This window comes from Balaenoptera acutorostrata, chromosome 12 (assembly GCF_949987535.1).
Source record: "Balaenoptera acutorostrata chromosome 12, mBalAcu1.1, whole genome shotgun sequence".
Classification (NCBI taxonomy): Eukaryota; Metazoa; Chordata; class Mammalia; order Artiodactyla; family Balaenopteridae; genus Balaenoptera; species Balaenoptera acutorostrata.
The window spans coordinates 83151069-83170921 of NC_080075.1; the positions used below are offsets into that span (position 1 = coordinate 83151069).

At 41.0% G+C, this 19853-nt stretch overlaps 1 protein-coding gene across 1 annotated transcript in view; it reads left to right on the forward strand.

Annotated features, from left to right (window-relative positions):
• The window catches only part of NBAS (NBAS subunit of NRZ tethering complex), a 345265-nt gene that overhangs the window by 206432 nt on the left and 118980 nt on the right, over nucleotides 1–19853 (forward strand). Inside the window, exons 39-40 of the mRNA XM_007183498.2 lie at nucleotides 11269–11345; nucleotides 11736–11873. Of these exons, the coding sequence (XP_007183560.2) occupies nucleotides 11269–11345; nucleotides 11736–11873 (215 nt within the window). The remainder of the gene's footprint in view (nucleotides 1–11268; nucleotides 11346–11735; nucleotides 11874–19853) is intronic.

Below are 19853 nucleotides of genomic sequence, written 5' to 3' on the forward strand. Positions count from 1 at the left end.
GATCCGCGGCATGTGGGACCTTCCCAGACCAGGGCTCGAACCTGTGTCCTCTGCATTGGCAGGCAGATTCTCAACCACTGCACCACCAGGGAAGCCCTAGATCATTCTTTCAATCAATATTTACATGCAGTTGGGAAGAGAGGAAGCAAATACCATTTCCCTGTCCACTGTGCAGAGCCCTTGGATACTGGAGGTTTTTCCAAAGCATACCATTTTTCTTCAGTTCTGAGATGCGTGTGATCATCTGTAGTTTTTCTATCTCTTATCATTTCTGAAATCAGGGTAAAGTCACAGCTGATGAGTATGTTTATGTTTCTTTTTTTTCTCCAAAAAGCTATTATTAAATTCATGACATCTTACAAATGACATTGAACATATATGAAGAGTATAGTTGCATTGCTGTTTCCCCTTTTAATTATCATTTATTACTTCTTTTCTTTAAAAAAAATTGTCTCTAGTTATTCATGGGTTAAATTATGATTGATTATTGGGATAGCTTATGCAGATAAAATCTAAGAGCCTAAGAAATTACTGGGTTAGACATGGAAGTGTCATCTGTTAATTGGCATAATAAAGGACTGAAATAATAACCGGAATTTGGAAACATTGACTCACGTAATATCTTAATTTAGGATTTAGCTTATGACATATATATGTGAATTTGCATACCTCTCATACAGAAGGTATGCCTTACGAAAAGGCAAAAGAATGGAATCACATGCTAAGGGTTTGAAAGATGGCTGCATCCTTAAGTAGGCCCCCTCACGCTGGTTTCTCAGTTTACTAAGGCTTCTGCTATTTTCCCGACCTGTTTTTGGAGAGGGGTGGAGAGTAGTTGAGCATAAGGCCCTGGCGGGGCACAGATTTCTGGGTTAGCCTGTCCCCTCTTTTCATAGCGTTCTTACAGTACTTGATCATCTTTGCTGTAGTTGGTAACTGAATGATGAGGTGTCAAAACGACCTTGAAGCATGAAGCAGATAGAGGTGTTCTGGAGGAGCTGTGTGGATCGGGGTGACACACTGAATGATGAACCGGGGGGTCCCCTCCAGTTCCCTTTCTCACCATGTGTACGTTACTCATTGAAGCCGTGGTCCTTGAGCCACCTGTGCGCCAGTTGCTGTCCTTGTACTTGGAATACAGAGGCGAAGAAGACACTCTTTTCATCTTCAGTGGGCTTGCAGTCGAGTGAGGAGACAAATTTATGTGTACGCGCTAAGACAGGCAAACGCAAGAGGCATTGGGATGACAGGCGTATGAAGGCTAAGAGGGCGTGTGAGAGGCTTCCTGGAGCCGGTGGTATTTGACCTGAGTTTTGAAGGACGAATAAGAGTATAGTAGATGAAAAAGGGGGGAATTTGAGAGGGAGATGTGTTGGGAGAGGGAGAAGGGGGATATTTTAGATAGAGGGAAGAAGATGCACAGAAGCGAAGAAGATAGACATCATGATTTTTCAGGGATTTGTGTGTTACTCTAATACCCGGAGAGGAGAGACAGTGTGGGCAACCAGTGAAGAAATGAGGCAGCAGTTGGCTGGAAGGAACGTGGGTGCTGAGTTAAACATTTTAAATGAACCTGCTACTGAATGCTGTGGGGGTTTCAAGCAGAAGAATATTGTTCAGTTTCCTTATCTGTACAATGGGCATAACGGCCTATATGTTCCACCCCTGGATTGTTGCTCTGTAGTGATGACGATGGGGCCCCGTCTGCGCACTTTTTCCTGAAGGCTAGTCCTGCCCTGCACTGACTTCCTTGCCATTGATCATCTCGTACTTTAGTCCATCCAATTGTGATTTCACCTTGTTTTCAAGGCCTGCTGCCATAGCTCTCCGTCCTGGTTGCACATTTGAATCACTTAGGGTATTTTTAAGAAATACTGAAGCCTGGGATCCAATGTAGACCATTTATTTCAGAATCCCTGAAGTGGGGTCCAAACACATCAGATATCTTTTACAGTTCCTCAGGCAATTCAGTTGTGAAACCATGGTTAAGACCCTTTGGATGTTTCAAGTAAGATAATAGATTCTTTCCAACCGTCGTATGTCTGTTCTTCAAACTCTGACACACTTGCTTCCTGGCAGCCTGGAGAAAGCCACCTGTATCTTTTATGTCTGTGTCTGGTCTTTTCAGCTTAAGGGTCGTATCCTGAGTGCTATATCTATTTCTAACACTTTTACCAGGGTTTTCTATATGATAGGTGCAAAATCAGTGTCTCTTCACAATGATGAGGGTAGGTACAGTACGTGCATGACGGTTATTGGGACAGGAATTGAGACTATGCTTTTGGTGAATCTGAATCCAAGTTCCCAGAGACATGTGTTCTATTCTTAGTACCGTAGTGTCTGTGAGATTTTAGTGGGATTTTAGGGATTTTCTTTCTGCCCCAGTGTTTCTTCAAATTGTCCTTTTTGACATTTTAATATCCTATCATGGGAAAGAACCCAAGTCCATTAAAATATTAAAAACATTTTTTTTCTAATATTGTCAAATTGAATGGGAAAAACATTTCAGAGTGCCTACTGTGTATATTAAGAATGGAACTTTTTAAATGTAGAGGTGATTTTAATATAAATCATCCCTTTAATTTACATTTGGGTTTATGAATTTATGAAGCATTTTCATAAATTATCACATTTGATATCTCTTTTTTTTTGCAGATAAACAGGTGACTTTATTATAAAGTAGGTACAAATAAAATGTGATCTTATAGGTCTGATACATTAGAATACTAGACGTTTCATGTTTTTAAAAAGTACATTTAGATATTTATTCCTAACCCTTGAAATTTATAAGAAGTCAGTCAACAGACTATGGCCATACCCTTCCCTGAATGCCTTTTGTTGCATCTGTTAAATGGAGTTCTGAGTTGAATGAACCTTACATGTATGGTGTATCTCTTTTTTTCCCCTTCCAATTGTATTGAGATATAATTGGCATATAGCACTGTATGAGTTTAAGGTGTCCAGCGTAATGACCTGACTTACATACGTCACGAAATGATTATCACAGTAAGTTTAGTGAGCACTCATTATCTCATATAGATAGGAAGTAAAGGAAAAATTAAAAAAATATTTTTCCTTGTGATGAGAACTCTTAGGATTTACCCTCTTAATAACTTTCCTATGTAATATACAGCAGTGTTGATATATCAATCATGTTGTACATTGCATTCCTAGTACTTATTTATAAGTGGAAGTTTGTACTGCTTTTTAACTAGTTTCATCTAATTCTCCGTCCCTCTACCCCCTGCCTCTGGTAACCACAAATCTGATCTCTTTTTCAATGAGTTTGCTTGTTTTTGAAATATAATTGACCTACAACACTGTCAGTTCCTGGTATACAGCATAGTGATTTGATACTTCTGTATATTACAAAATGATCACCATGTTTGATTTCTCTTGATAATGCTAATATATTTGAGACAGATATCTTTGGCTATTTTATAATACCAAATATTTGTCAGAAAGTCAGCAGATTTGATGAATGATATAGGTTAAATGACCCAAATTAAAAATCGTAAAAATGTGACTCCTGACTTTGGTTCAGAAGTAGGTCATGGTACAAATTAAACTTCCCAACATGAGCCGACTTTTCAGAATTTTTTAATAAAGTTGATGAAAAGGTTTTTATGGAGACTAGCTGAAGAAAACTGATCATTATTTATTTAGCTAAATGAATGATTTAATGGCTAATGATTTCCAAATCAATAATATGGGCAGCCTTCCTCTGTGAATTTAGTTCTGGAATTAAATTTATCATAGAGTGCTTTCCAGAGGCACTTCCTTTGCAGAGAATTAGTGCTTGGAGGCTTAGACGTAGATTTCATCTGATTTTGGCTGTATAACTTGTTTAGAAAATGCATTGTATTCAAGGTTAGAGAATAAGCACTGCAAATTAAATTCATACACACTGCTAAATGTAGGGCAGGCCTTTTTTGGGCGGGGAAAAAAAAAAAAACTTAAATGGTAATGTAAAATCACTGTGACCCAGTCTGTGGCCAGCCTGACATCTGGTGGATCCCAGTGAAACCCCGTGGGATCTGGTCTACTTCAGATCCTCATTGATAATTTTGTCCTGCGTCGCATCAGATGGCTGACAGATTCAAACTCTGAGAAGCTTCCCGTATGCGGGGGCTTGATTTCCACTTTGCAAGAATAATTGAGCCTCAGTGAGGGCTGCTGGGAAAGTTTGGGTGGTGTGAAGTGCGGGCAGCTGTCGTGTCTCTCCCCACTCCCCTCCCCACTGGTCCCTCCACCATCAGTTTCCTTCAGCAATTCAGTTATTAGTCAGGAGGGGTTCTGGGTTGTAGGGACTGATGAGCTGTGATCTGGCTATGGAGGAAGAAGATGTCACAAGATGACTTCAACAGTTGTGTTAAGGATTAGGGAAGAGATATGATCCCTTCCCTTTCAACCTGGGGACGTAGGGGACTGTGGTATACCCGATGCCAGTGATTGTGGTCTTTCTGGTCTTGGAGTAGCGGGGAGGTCATGGGCTTTGTGTGGCCGGAAACTCAGCTGCCTTAGTGCTGGAGACAAGGCACGTGTATATTTGTCTACAAGGATCTTTCAGGTAACCCCATTTGGGAAAAAAAATAACTGATGGGGAGCTTGAGCATTTGGCACTGTTTTCAGAGAGGATTTTTTTCTCTTTTCTTCCCCAGATATTTAATTAAGGAAACTTTCAAATGCACAGAAAAGTTGAGAAAATTCTACAGTGAACTCCCGTATACTTCTCCACCTAGATTCTACAGCGAACATTTTACTATACTTGCTCTGGTCCATCCACCAAATCCAGCTTCTTTGCTGACACGTTTCAAAGTTGTCGGCATGATTACACTTCACCCCTTGACACTGCACTGTGCATATCTTTAACTAGAGTCAGTATTTCTTACTTTTTTGTGAGATAACATCTACAAACAATGAAATACAAAAATCTTAAGTGTAGACGTAAGGTTGGTGAGTTTTGACAAGTGCAGCACCTGTGTAACCCTGACTCCTCTCAAGATACGGAACATTTCTATCACCCCAGAAAGTTGGTGCTTCTTTCCTGAAAACACCCACCCCACACTCCCAGTCAGGTGACAAATGTTTGGATTTTCCCCTGCTGTAGACTAGTTTTGACTGTTCTAGAATTCATTCAGTGGAATCATACAGGATGTACTCTTTTGTGTAAAACTTGAGATTTATCTGCATCTATCAGTAGGTTTTTTTTTCTTCTCTCTTTTTTTTTTTTTCTTAAAAATTTATTTATTTTATTTATTTATTTTTGGCTGTGTTGGGTCTTCATTGCTGTGCGGGGGCTTTCTCTAGTTGCAGCAAGCAGGAGCTACTCTTCATTGCGGTGCGCAGGCTTCTCATTGAGGTGGCTTCTCTTGTTGTGGAGCATGGGCTCTAGGCGCGTGGGCTTCAGTAGTTGTGGCGCATGGGCTCAGTAGTTGTGGCTCGTGGGCTCTAGAGCACAGGCTCAGTAGTTGTGGCGCATGGGCTTAGTTGCTCCACGGCATGTGGGATCTTCCTGGACCAGGGCTCGAACCCATGTCCGCTGCATTGGCAGGCAGATTCATAACCACTGTGCCACCAAGGAAGCCCTCTTTTTTTGTTTTTTAATGACTGAGAAGTATTCCATTGTATGAATATACCACAGTTTACCCAGTCTTCTGTTAAGGGACATGAAGGCTTTTTCCAGTTGATGGTTATTATGAAAAAGCTGCTGTGAACTCTTGTACAGTGTTTTTGTGGGCCTGTGTTTTTACTTCTCTGGGATAACTATCTAAGGGTAGAATTGCTGGGCCAAAGATTATGGATTTGTTTAGTTTTATAAGAAACTATCAGACCTCTCTTACTTGTCAGCTGTTGTGGTTTTTCTGGGCTCTGGTTCTTTAAGACTTCAGGTTCTCTATCTGAATTTTACCTGCCTGGCAAGGAACAGACAGGAGCTTGCCCTCAGGATAGAAGCTGTAAAAATGGGAAATCACCAGTGCCATTTCATTTTTCCAAATGGCATCTACCCTCCAGTTTCTGTCTGCTTTCAGTGCCTCTCCAGTGCCTTCCGATACTTGCCTTTTGTGCTTTATCCAGAGTTTATAGTTTTCATCTGCACAAGGACTGTACCAGTAACAGAACCTAGTCACAGAAGAATTTAAATAGAATTTATTATTCTGGATTTCGCTGGAGTTCATCCTATGGCAGTGGGGCAAAAGTCTGAGTCATAGTTCCCCAGAGAGGGGAAATAGCCCAGGTGCCTTTCTCTTAGGATTAATCCTGAGGATTCAATTCATATGAGTGAAGGCTTACCCTGTGGAGTGGATTTTGGACTTACCCCAACCTTAAGGGATCTTTATCTTGTGTAGTTGAAATAGATGTCAAGAAGCCTCTTGAGAAATGGGCCAAATGGACATTCACGTGGGTGAGTTGTGCCAGCTAAATAGCAGTCCTGGTCGAGTTGCTGCAATGAGGACTTGGCTTAGATTGAGAATTTGAAAAACACGTGGCAGTTCGGCAACAGCTATGAAAATTATGGCTGCGGGTATTGTGTAACCTAATAGTTCTGCTTCTAGGAATTTATCCTATGAATTCACACACATGAGAAATATGGCATATGTTCATTGCTCTCAATAGCATAATACTGTCGACAGCCTGATACATATTGACAAGAAGAGATATCTTATTTTGTATGTCTTGTTTCCTGTCTGTATTAGTCAGCTTGGGCTGCCATAACAAAATACCATAGACCAAGTGGCTTAAACAACAGAAATTTAGTCTCACGGTTTGGAGACTGGAAATCAGGGAGCCAGCATTTTGGGGTTCTGGTAGTGATCTCTTCCTGGCTAGCACATGGCTGTCTTCTCACTGTGTCTTTACATCAGGACAGAGAGAGAGGGTGGGAGGGAGGGAGGGGGTAGAGAGAGTAGAGTGTTTACAAGTAAACTCTGATGTCTCCTCTTATAAAGGCACTAACCCCATCATGAGGATCCCACTCCTCATGACCTCATCTAACCCTAATTACTACCCAAAGGCCCCATCTCCAAATACTCTCACGTTGAGGGCTGGGGCTTCAACGTATAAATTTGGGGGAATCACAAACATTTGGTTCATAACACTGTCTTTACAGATTAACTGCCTTTCTGAGTTTAGGTGATTTACATAGCTTTCCAAGCCTATGTAAAAACAAGTTAATACTGTATTCTTTGCAGAGTTTTTTGTGGCACTTAGAGCTAATTTATACAAAGCATCTATCTCATATCTGGCTCATCAAAGCAGATTTTTTTTTTAAAATAAGTATTTTCATTTTACGATAATAATAACTATTATTGTTATATAGAGGAATGGCATGAGCACTTTCTTTATAGAGAGTTTGCATTATAGGTCATTTGAATGTCAGATTAATTTGGCTGGGGGATAGGGTAGAGATAATATCAGTTAAAACCATAAGTTACAGCTGGCCCATATTTATGAAGGCCTTGAGGGCTAAATAAGAAATCTAGCTTTCCTTCTTTAGGGAATGGGAAACCATTGAAGGTAGGATTGTGTGTGTGTGTGCGTGTATGTGTTTTCAGCTGGAGAGAGACATGATTACACAGTACTTAATGAACTTTACTATAAAATTAGTATGAAACTACTATTTTAAGGATGGATTGGAAGGAGAAAGACTGAAGGCATCAGATAGAGTTGGGGGGTTGTTGAAAGAGTCCAGGTTTTGAACACTGACAAGCTAAACTAGAGTTTGTGGCAGTGAAAATAGAAAGTATGTGTGAAAGAGTTCTTTAGAAATAATTCAACAGGATTTGATGACTGCCTGAATGTTGGGAGCGGAGAGGATAGTAAAGTCCAAGATGACTCTGGGGTTTTATGTTTGTCTCACTGGGAGAATAGTGTACTATTTTTAGAAATATGAAAGATACTGGATACAGAACGATTAATTGGAAAAACTTGTGCAGTAAGTCAGTGGTGGGTCTTAGCTTTGATCCCGTAACTTTCTGGTTCTGAAGATGGTTCCCCTCCTGCTGTATCATTCTGCCTGATTTTGTAGGCCAGGGATTCATTGTACATTTATAGATGTTGTAGTTGTTGTTCTGAAATGTACCCAGAGTCTGGTTTTATTCAGGTGTGGGCAGACACCCAGACATGAAAATGATTGCCATGAAGGAAGAAGTTTATACTCACCAATCCCTAGAAAGAGAAGACACAGCAAGCCACCTGGGCCACATGGGGAGGCACTCAGGTCACCTGGAGGCAGAAGGCATGAGGCCAGAGTATGGGTTTTCGTGGGAAGGAACAGGAGAGGTGTGGTAGGCACGCTTGAGCAAGCTTACGATGGAGAGGTTGAATAACCTGGTGGACTCTGGGCTATGGGTGGTCTCTGGCTGACCGGCGCCTGGCCCTGAGGTGATCAGGGCGAGGAAATATTGCCCCTGTAGTGTAAAAGCCAGAGGGAGAGGGGGTGGTTCAGAGAAGTGGCTCTGAACTGGTTGGTTTGTAGATCAAAGGCGTGCTCACCGGGAAGCCGCCTGCTCTACCTGCCAAGTGACTAGCCCTGGGAGGGCAATCTCACCAGGATCGTCACGACCCCCCCAGTGTCAAAGCATTAGAAAATGCAGAAAAGTTTGAAATGATGAACACATTTGTATATGTGAAATAAAACCTATGTGGATATTATTCACTTGGAGCAAATATTTGTATTTTAAAGTGATTATTTTCACTGCTTGGTGAAAGTACCAGTGATGATTCTTTGGACTCCTCTGAGGGTGATTTTTGTCATTACTTTTAGCTCATGGAAATTAACTATTTCTTTTCTCTTTTGCCTGCTGAAAGCTTTGTATTCAGTGATATATGTTCAAGAAATGCTAGTGACCATCTTGTGAGTTGTATCTGTGAAATAATATAACTATTTAAAAAATAAACCTACTGGAACTTACGTATTCAGATGGAGATTCTGTCTCTCAAAGGTATCTTCTGGGAACTATACGTTTGTTCCAACCATGCTGTCATGGCTCTTTTTTGTTGTTTTTGTTTTTTGTTGGGTTGTTTTCCTTTTGCAATTTCCTTCAGGGTCTGTAGCATATGCTTAGGAGAATCTTCAGTGGTAGCATATTTTTTCATCCCTTGAGGGTGCTTTGGTTTTTGGAAATAGCCAAATGCACATTAAATGGAGTGAAAGATTGAGTTGATGACAGGATTTAAAAAAAAAAAAAAAAAGTCTGACTGGAAGATAGTCAGTCTTGGGACTGGTTTTCCCAGGCAGGCCTCAGACCGGCCCTAACCACAACTCTGAGAGGGAGAGGGGCGGTCCTCTGCTAGCTGGAGCCTGAGCCACTCACTTGAAATAAGGGCTCCTGAGCCCTGAGGAGACAGGGCTGTTTTTTGATGAGCGGGTTTAGATATACTTGTTCGAAAATTGGCCTCTTTTGTGCATAAGGAAGGGAAGTATCTGAAGAAAATAAGAACGGGCGTGGAAAAAAACTAAATAAGGTTGCAGTTGTAGGTCATCTCATAAAAAAAGCAAAAAAGAAAGACAATTAATAGGGAAGAATTATTAGTATGTGAAACTATTGGATTTTGTTTTTTCTCCAAATTAAAGGTCCCGTGGACAGCTGGGCAGGTATTAAATGGTAAAGTACATAAGGCAGACATAAGCCAGAATGGCAGCCCTGGGGTTGTGTGTGTGTTTCTATGTGTGTTTGTATGGTGTGCAATTTCTAGACTCTAAGTAAATCTTTCTCAGAAGTACAGGATTTTCAGCAGACTAAGCTTACATGCTTCTTCTTCCTTCACCTTCTGTTGTCCAAAATGTATAACTTAACTCCTTCATCCTTCACTTTTGATAGTGTTCTAGAATACATTCGGCGATTTTATAACTCTTCTTTGCTCTCATACTTGTTTGTATAGAATTTGATTTGGGCCCTTTGCATTGTATTTTTAAATTATTTATTTGAAGACTTTTTCTGGTCTTAGTGTGTTTACTCTCAAAGGGCAGGAACTCTGATTCTTATTTTAGAGCAATATCGGGTTCAGAGAAAGTTCTCATTGATACTGAGTGAAGGGCTGAATGTGAAAACGGGCCTTGAAATGAGCAGCTTTTGATCAGAAAACATCTCTAAAACAGTACAATGCCTTGGGAGGCCTGAAGCTGACTGGTGGTCCAAGTTGGTTTATGAGATTTGGAGAACACAGAGGAAATGCGCATCTAGAGAACTCTTTGCAGAGGCACAGTGGAGAAAGCTCAGTTTCTTCCCCCGTAAATCACGCGCAGGACGTGCTGAGTTTTAGGTCAGCCTCTGACGCTTCAGCCGCTTACACCTGGCTCCTCACTGCACACCCACCCCCCTGCTCAGATGGTCAGCCAAGCTCAGATTATGTGAGTGGCTTTACATTTTAGTTCAAGTAAGACACAATTAGGAAGGTAAATCTTCTGGGAAAAAATTATATGGTGTATTAACAAAGTGAAATATTTACTTTGAATTATTTAAATACTGTTTACCTTCATTAGTGAAGGTTAGGAGAGTCCATTCTTTAAAAATAAAAGACTTACATTGTGATTACAGTGACTACCTGGTATTTGTCACTTAAGACCCTAAATGGAATACCTCCTTATTAATATAAAATGGATATAAACACAGATGTTATGGGCAGTGTTCTCTCCTTTATTAAAGCCATGACATTGATAGGTCGTTGCTTATATAAAAATTTTTGTGGAAAAGTTGTAGATGGTTGGGATATTTTAAGGTGTTCTATAATCAAAGCAAGAGACTGGTTCTCTTTTTGTGGAGTGTGGTGAAGAGGAAGAACAAAACCATGTATCGTAATTGTAGTAATCAAAAGATTTACCCTAAATCTGCACTCACAAAAAGCTGTGTTGCTCTCATCGTTAATGCTCAGATGGTCATTTTCTGCAGTAGCTGTCGTTGATATCCAGAATTTTATAGCTTGGTCTGGGTCTTGAAAACCAAAAGATTAGCTGGCAGAAACCATCCTCACTGATGTATTTGCACTTAGACTTTGTAGCTGCACTAAAAGGGTTTTCTCTTGTGTAAGTAACAGCATAATTTGAGTTAAGGCAAGGTTATCATTTAACATAGTTTCATATAGTCTGTTATTTCTATGGTGCTGAATAGACTTTCATAAAGGATCTTAAAGAGTTCTCTGAAACGAATTACTGTTGAAATCATAAAGGACTAAAGTCATGACACTTAGTAACTATGAATGTCACATGGATCCTCTAATAAAATAATGCAATATATATATATATATATATGTTTTTTCTACATTCAGTTCTCTTGCAGCTGGCAAGCGATGCTTTACCAAATGATATGACCTTGGCTCTTGCTTATCTCCTTGCCTTACCACAGGTAAGTTTACCCTTACCAAGAAAGAAGGACTTAAAGATGAATAGACTAAAAGCCTTTGCTGGGGATTTTCACCAGTAAATTGTTTATCATATGTTTCACTTCCTTCTTGTTGTTCTTGCAAGATGGAAGGACTGTGGTCAGTACCCGGAAAGTAAATTCTGCAACGTTAGCTGAAATGTTGATTTTAAAATCGACTTTCATGTGCATAGGATCTGCCGTTATAATGTCTTCTGAATTTTAATGTAGTCACATTAAGATGAGCTTGAGCTTGAGTTGATATGATAGAAGCTTTGAACCAAAATTCTACAGTAAGGACTAGAAATGTAATGGTTTATGATGGTTGTGCTAATTTCCTTTCAGCTGAGCTCTTTCTCTCGTGCTCCTTTCTAGGTGTTAGACGCCAACAGGTGCTTTGAAAAGCAGTCCCACTCTGCTCTCTCTCTCCAGCTGGCAGCCTATTACTATAGCCTACAGATCTACGCCCGGTTGGCTCCGTGTTTCAGGGACAAGTGCCATCCTCTTTACAGGGTGAGTCCTCATGGTTTCCACTTTGTTAATGAGCAGGGTTAAGCTTTTCTAAAGTAGTTCAAACACGTTTACCTCTTTGGAGGGACTGATGCGCTTTGTATTCAGAGTGCTTTGTATTCCCAGTGGCTGACAGCCTTTGCCTTTTCTGTGTTAGACGTAGTTGCTTTTCCAGGAATTAATAAGAAGTAGAGTTTCTAATATTTATTGTGAATGCTGATTCATCCCCTAACTTTTCTGTCATTTATTTTATGTTACAGCATTCTTAGGAAAGTCTAAAGGAGAGGAGAAATGGAGAGTTGGCTTTTTAACTCACTTCTCAAGAGGAAGATGGCTCTGTCTAATTTAGGACAGTAGGCAATGTAGTTCTTTGAACGGTGCTGCACTTTTATTTATTTTTAAGCCAGAGAGATATGAGAGTAGTAATTATGCAGATGAAATGTTGAGATACACTGTGCCTACTTGCCACCAAGCTTCTGACACTTTTATTTAACTTTATTGTTAATTTCTGAGTGAGAGCGCCTAAGCATGGCCTCAAGTTACATGTGCCTTGTTTTGTGGACACGGAAGTGTTCCAGATGCCGCTGGAAAATGGAAGCCCTGTAGGTTTACTTGTATACACCACCTTTAGTCATCAGCGTTTGGAAATTACTTCCTTTTTATACTGGACATTTTAAGAGAATTACCACTTTAGGAGTAGGTAAGCAAATAGATCAGTCTTTCAAATCCACTCTGTGTACAAATCCAAGGTTCAGTTTTTACTGAGGCAGGATTCTTCCTCCCCGACCCAAAGTAGGCTATGAAGAAATAATTTCACATGAGTATCAAAGCTCTAGCTGCCTCCACCATCCAAAACATATCTAAGAACGTATAAGTATGTGAAAACATTCCATTCGTGGCAAAATCTATGGCTCTCATTCATCAGTTTTTTTTTTTTAACATCTTTATTGAAGTATAATTGTTTTCACAATGGTGTATTAGTTTCTGTTTTATAACAAAGTGAATCAGCTATATGTATACATATATCCCCATATCCCCTCCCTCTTGTATCTCCCTCCCTCCCACCCTCCCCATCCCACCCCCGAAGGTGGTCACAAAGCACCGAGCTGATCTCCCTGTGCTATGCGGCTGCTTCCCACTAGCTATCTGTTTTACGTTTGGTAGTGTATATATGTCCTTGCCACTCTCTCACCCTGTCACATCTCACCTCTCTCCCTCCCCATATCCTCAAGTCCATTCTCTAGTAGGTCTGTGTCTTTATTCCCGTCTTGCCACTAGGTTCTTCATGACCTTTTTTTTTTTTTCCTTAGATTCCATATATATGTGTTAGCATACGGTATTTGTTTTTCTCTTTCTGACTTACTTCACTCTGTACGACAGACCCTAGGTCCATCCACCTCACTACAAATAGATCAATTTCGTTTCTTTTTATGGCTGAGTAATATTCCATTGTATATATGTGCCACATCTTCTTTATCCATTCATCCGATGATGGACACTTAGGTTGCTTCCATGTCCTGGCTATTGTAAATAGAGCTGCAATGTATCAGTTTTTATTTAAAAAGAGGAAGGTGGGTGGGGGAACCCTCTGCCATGCAGATTACTCTCCCAAGGGCTTCATCATCGTCAGTGGGTATTGTTCTCAGGAATAGGTATATTAGGATGAAATTGGCCAAGAAAAGGACTGTTTCTTTCTCTTTTTTTAGCCAGTTGATATATTACTTTATTTCGGAAATTTTGAATTTATTTTTTTGTTTTCGATAGCTACTGCTGCTTTGTACAGTACTTTTATCCTATACTCTAGTAATTTTCCTTTGTTTTGCTTTTATATCACAGGGATGTTTTTATGTGAAATAAGGAATTGACCTACTGTGTTATAAATTGAGGGAAGGAAGTGATTATATAGGTGGAAGTGTGGCAGGTTTATTTCTGGAACAGTGTACTTACTTAATGTCTTTCTTATTCCATTCAGTTGGATGGCTGGCAAAGAGTATTCATGGCGTTTGCTGGTGTCTGCTTTTAAATGTCCTTATCTTTTCAGTAGTACGTACACAAGTGCTGGATAATTGGCTCAGGACTCCCATGTAGTAGGTACTGTTTCCATGTGTGTAATCTGTATTAAGGTCACACTGCGTGCCCAACACTATGTTCCACCTTTCACGAATACAGAGGATTGAAAGGCCACTCGGTCAGCTGGTCCAGCCCTAACCCCCGCCCCGAGCACCTTATGTGTGCCGTGGCCTCTGAGCGAGTCTTGAGATGAGAAGGTGGTTATGGCTGTCTGACCTCAGCGAACTCACCCCTTACCGTAAATCCATGTGAGACCGTTACGTAAAGGTGGATTAGAGGAGCTGCAGGTGAGAGGACTGGGACCCCTCGCCCCACAGACCACGCGTTCAGACTGCGACAGAAGCCAAAGAGCTGGCTACAGAGCCGCATTTTGGCCTGATCTTCGGTTTCATTACCTAAAAACTTACAGTAGTCCTCTTGAAGGAAAATTCTAGTACAGTCTGTATTTTTCCTGTTTTCCCCGATAGTACATTACTTTGAACCTAAAATTGAAAGTCTCAGATCCTGTATTGTCTTTGAGAGAGGTAAGGTAGGAGAAGACCATTAAATTCCATCCCAGCTTTTCTATCTGGCTGTCACTGTTTCCTACTTCAGATACTGAAGTCGCTCTGTAAGAAACCCCGCTTAAGATTTCTGTGACTAAAGCGTGCAGAGAGAGGAAGTAGAACATTGACAGATGAGGGTTAGAAGTAAAGGTGTGTCCATCTTGGTTTCTTCTGTATTCCCAATGGAAAGTATGAGTGTTTTATTTTCAGGTCTTATATTTTGCACATCCTTTCATCGATCCAGCATTTATTGACTGCCTGCTGTGAAGGACATAGAGCCTGGTGTTATAGTGTGAAGAATAATGAAACCTGATTCCTGCCCTTTTCTACCCTTTACACCAATTTCTGTTTCTTCCTTTCATCTTATGTCAACCCACCATCACTGCCCTTTAGCTCTTGGTCTTGTTCCTGTCACCGTTTTCCTGTCAAACTGTTCTTTCCTTTGAAGATGTCCCTTGGAGGTCTCCTGCCTCACCCTAGGCCTTGGCCTCGGATTCCTGGTTGTTGGAATCCTCACCCACCCTGTGACGTGGTTCCTGACACCTGTAGCCGTTCCCTTTCTGGGCCCAGTAGTGTAAGGCAGCTGCTGGTCAGGGTCGTTGCTTCGGGAAGCAGCATTAAAGCCTAGTGCAAATAGAAGCCAGCGAGGTTCATGTGGCCCAGTGGTGATGCCTCAGCACATGACTTCTAATGTCTCAGCTGCTCCAAGCAGAACCAGATGTGCCCTCTGATAGCATTAAGATGGTACGCGGCTAGGTCACAAGCCAGCTAATTTCTCCAGAGACTTCTTGGCAACTCTGTGGAAAGCATTTCGTTGTCAGTCTGAAAGGCGAGATGAAGAGTGAAAAATGCAATCCAACGTCATTGCCTCTTCCTTTTTGTTGCTGTTGCGTCTTTTTCCAAGCATCTGTCAGAGAAGCCTTGCCAAAATGGAGGTCTGGTCATCCTCCCTTGCGTCTGCAATCCTTCAGTGATTTCCTGTTGCCCTGGCAAGGTGGTCTGGCCTCTGTCTGTTTCTGCAACTTCATGTTCCTTCACTCCAGCCATACCAAGCTGCTTAAATTTCTCAGCCAGCCCGTGTGTTCTCTGTTCTTTGCATTCGGTATGTTGTCCTCTTTTGCCTATAATGTTTCCCCAGCATTTCTTTGCTTAGCACTTGGTTCAGGTCTTACCAAGGCATGGTTCCTACCACTTGCCACCATTCTGTCGTGCTCCCAAGCTGTGTTGGATGCTCTTCTATGCACGTTTGTACTGCCCTTTACTTACCTCATAACGTTTATACTCTGTTACTTTGAATTTATCTACTTTCATCTCACTAGAAAATGAGCTGTTCGAGACCAGTGTCTGTGTTGTATTTATTGTTTTCCTCATTGCTTAGAGCAGGACCTGAAATATCAAGGGTAGTAAACAAATGTTCCCTGGGTGGATTACTGAAAATTAATAATTCTTCAGTACATAGGAAATAATGAATTATGTGTGTGTTTATCAAATGTTTGTCAGATGACTACTTATGCCAGGGAGTATTCTAGATCCTGGGGAGACAGTCGTGAGCAAAGTATATGTAAAAACCGTTGCCCTTTTCAGATTTACATTCCACTGAGGAAGGGGCACCATAAACAAAATAAGTAAATAAAATGTATACTTTATTAGATTATGATAAGACCTTTGAAAACAAAGAAGAAAGTTAAGGACTGTGTGTGTAGAATATAAGTTAAACAGGCTCAGGAAAGACCTCAATTGAGAAGGTGACCTTTGAGTAACGAAAAGGACGAGCATAGCACCAGAAAGATGGAGGGGAAGAATGTTCCAGATGGAGGGGTGGGATCTGTAACAGAGGAATTGAGGTATCCCTGTCCCATCATATGTACTGTGGTGTTTTTTCACAAAATATTTAAGAAAGTATTAAAATGTCACGCTATAAAATTCAAGGCTCGGAAGTGTTGCCTGACTGCAGAGGAAAAGCGTAGAATTAGAGTCTGTGACCAGACTTCATTGTGACCGGGTGGGGTCTCTTTTCTCTGGCTGGGAAGGTGTCAGGAGGGGGGTGACAGTGGCAGGCTGCGTGGGGGCTTGTGAACGGGAGTTGTCAGGGGACAGCAGGAAGGTCAGACTAACCCTGGGAAGGCATTGGCTGTCTTAGTACCTTTCACATTCCTTCTGCCGCTTGATCCGCCGAGCAGCCCCATGTTGCAGAAAGTAAGACACAGAGAAATGTGGTTGCTTGCTCAGGGTTGCTCCGGGAGAAGGTGACAGCTGTCACTTAGAGCTCCTGATCCTGGTCTTCACCTGCCTTTTACTTGGATGTGCTGCCGCCCGAGCTTTGTTTCGGAAGCAGCGTGTCCCTGTGTTTCGGACCTCAGTGATCTCCGGCTCACCGTTCCTAATGGGTCATTCCCAGGAGGATGTTTTCACGTGCTCTGCGGTGGCTACCGGCTAAAATCGCTGCTCCCGTGTGTGGCAGGGAAGCCCCTCGGAGAACTGCCGGCTGTTCCTCACCCCGCCGGCCGTGACCCTGACACTAGCTCATTTGAAGTCTAAGCTCCAGCTGTTCAGAATGTATATTCCTCTTAATTTAACATCCATCCCCACACCTCTGTGCCTGTGCAGATGTAATTCTCCTGCCTGAAATACCTCCTTCTTCTTCCCACTATCAATAGGTAAGTCTGAGCTCAAAAGAGCTCTCCTCTGCTGCCTCAGCAGATACCGGCCTGAAATAATTTTTTTTTCATTTATATCTTACCTTTATAATTATTGTAAATGCATCTTTTTTTAAAGTTGTAGTATAGTTAATTTCCATCTCTCACGGCTCTCCTCCAGACACCCACTGGAGTGGTTCTTTTAGGCTATGGTAGCTGATGCACGTCTGTCTTCTCGCCACGTGGTAATCTTGTCGAGGGCAGGAATCCCATCTTCGCTGAACCCCCTGGACTTCACCCACTGCAGTTACTCAGTGACTGTTTATTGGCATGTGAATAAGTTGAGGAATCATTCCAGCTGCTGTGGTTCGGACAACCTTCAGTTTTACAGTTTCGAGTACTGACCCCTCACGGATGGGCACGTTAGCTGGACGTTTTAAGTATGTTTGCGTTGTCCATTGACTACCTAATGACTCATTTGAGTCTTTTCAGCATCTCCCCCTGTATAAAACGGCACTGCTGGGTTTGGAATTAGATATGACAAACTCCTGATGAATCATCCTGGAAACTGAAATCAAAGTGGTTTCAATTCGTTGTCCACACATAATAACACTCTGTGAAGCTTAGCTTCCACTTGATTGTCAGTTCAGCTTGTTTCTATTTTCACATTTTCTCTTTCCACCCCCTGTAGTTCTGAGCTGCTAGAATGATAACTTAGGTAGATTACTAGGTTTGAATAAAAGTACTGATATAATTTGTGGTGTTATTTCTGATAAAAAGCATGTGCATCTTGACGGGAAGCACATCCCGAGTCAGCCACACCCGGCAGCAAACCTGGATGAGCTTTGGAGCAGCCCACTGGGCGTTCATGTTTCTTTTTAGAGACCTATAATGATGATTGGCAAATGGTCACTTGCAGAGAATTTTCTCTTCTAGTATTTGTCCTAATTAACTTTTTATGTTAATGCACACATGACCAAAAAACCTCAAATGATGAAAATAGGATAAAACAAAAAGTATTTCCCTTTTGTCTACTTGCAGAAATAGTTTATGGATATGCGTATTTATATAATAACTTTTTATGCAAATGTGAGTAAACTATACACATTTTTCTGTACCTTGATTTTTTTCATTTATATCTTAGCTTTGTAATTATTGTAAATGCATCTTTTTTTAAAAATTGAAGTATAGTTAATTTACAATGTTGTGTTAGTTTCTGGTGTACACACGTGATTCAGTTATACATACATACACACACATACATAAATATTCTTGTTCATATTCTTTTCCATCATAGGTTATTACAAGATACTGAATATAGTTCCCTGTGCTATACAGTGGGACCTTTTTGTTTATCTATTTTATATATAGTAGTTTGTTTCTGCTAATCCCAAACTCCTAATTTATCCATCCCCACGTAAATGCATCTTGAAGTGTGATTTCTCTATCATTCATTTTAAAAAGTTTCAGAAAATAAAATCAGTTAAAAATGGAAACGTGTCTTTTAGTTTTAAATGCTAGAGAAGCAAACCCAGCAGGGGATGAAATTCAAAACTTTATGGTAAACTATTTCTAAAATGTGTTTTCTTAAGCTACTAATTGAATATACCAAGTAGAAAATTATCTCAAGCAAATAACAACCCTAGAGGGGAAACATACCACCTGTTCAAAACTTTCCAAACAATATTACCAAGAAATGGAGACTATTAAGCCTGAATGGATTTATTACCTCTTCTAGTAAGTAGTAGATGAAGTCATCCAGCATTTTGGTGTCATAAATATTTATGTACATTTTGTTTTTACAGGGACTTGACCATATTCTTTAAAGAAATCGTATTTTTTTTTCACCCCATAGAAGAACTGCATTGCCAAATTTGGGGGGAAAAAATTAGAGTAATTTAACTCTCTACACTTTTTAAATTTTTGATGCCTTTTTACGTTTTCGGTTTTTGCAGTATCTTTTTGATACCGAATATGGGAGATTCTGAAGCTACCCATAACGTCCTTCAAAAGCTTCTTAGAGGCCAGGAGCTTTCATACCCATGGATCATATCATTGAAATTAGGCGGGAAGGAGAGGGAGAGAGGTTTGAATATACTCTGCACACAGAAATTAGTGACTTCAGGTGTGAGTCTGGATGTGGAGCGTTGGGGGGGCCCCGCTGGCAGGATAGGGAGGAAGGGCCTGATGGAGTGGGGTGCCCACGAGGCCAGAGGCCAGGGGGCTGGGCTCACGTCCTCGCTGCAGGACCCCGGCTCAGGACGCCTGCCATGCAGGTTGGCATCTGTAAAACAGCAACAGCAGTCTGCTGTGCCCATCACTGGGTTGGTATGAGGGTCAAATGAAAATCACGTGGAAGTGCTTTAGAAACTTTAATGCGGTACCCTTGTGCCATGAATGAATGAATGTATGAAATGAAGTGTTGGGCTGCGTAGAGGATGCTTTTGGAATATTTTTAGAGAAATTGTGATCAGCTCAGGGGAAGAATTATTATTAAAATTTAAATCATACATTGGAAGTAATCATGACCAGTAAAGTTCCTGAGGGAAGGGGTAGGAACTAGTAGTGATGATGGTAAGACGAGAAATTTGCATGGAAAGCCGGAACTCACAACATGCCCATCCATCTACTCTCATTCAGTCTCTGTGAAGAGTCTATCAGAGAGAAATTGCCTCAGTTTTAATAATGGAAAACCTGAAGCCCAGGAAGGAGGAACCAGCAGTCCAGGTTCT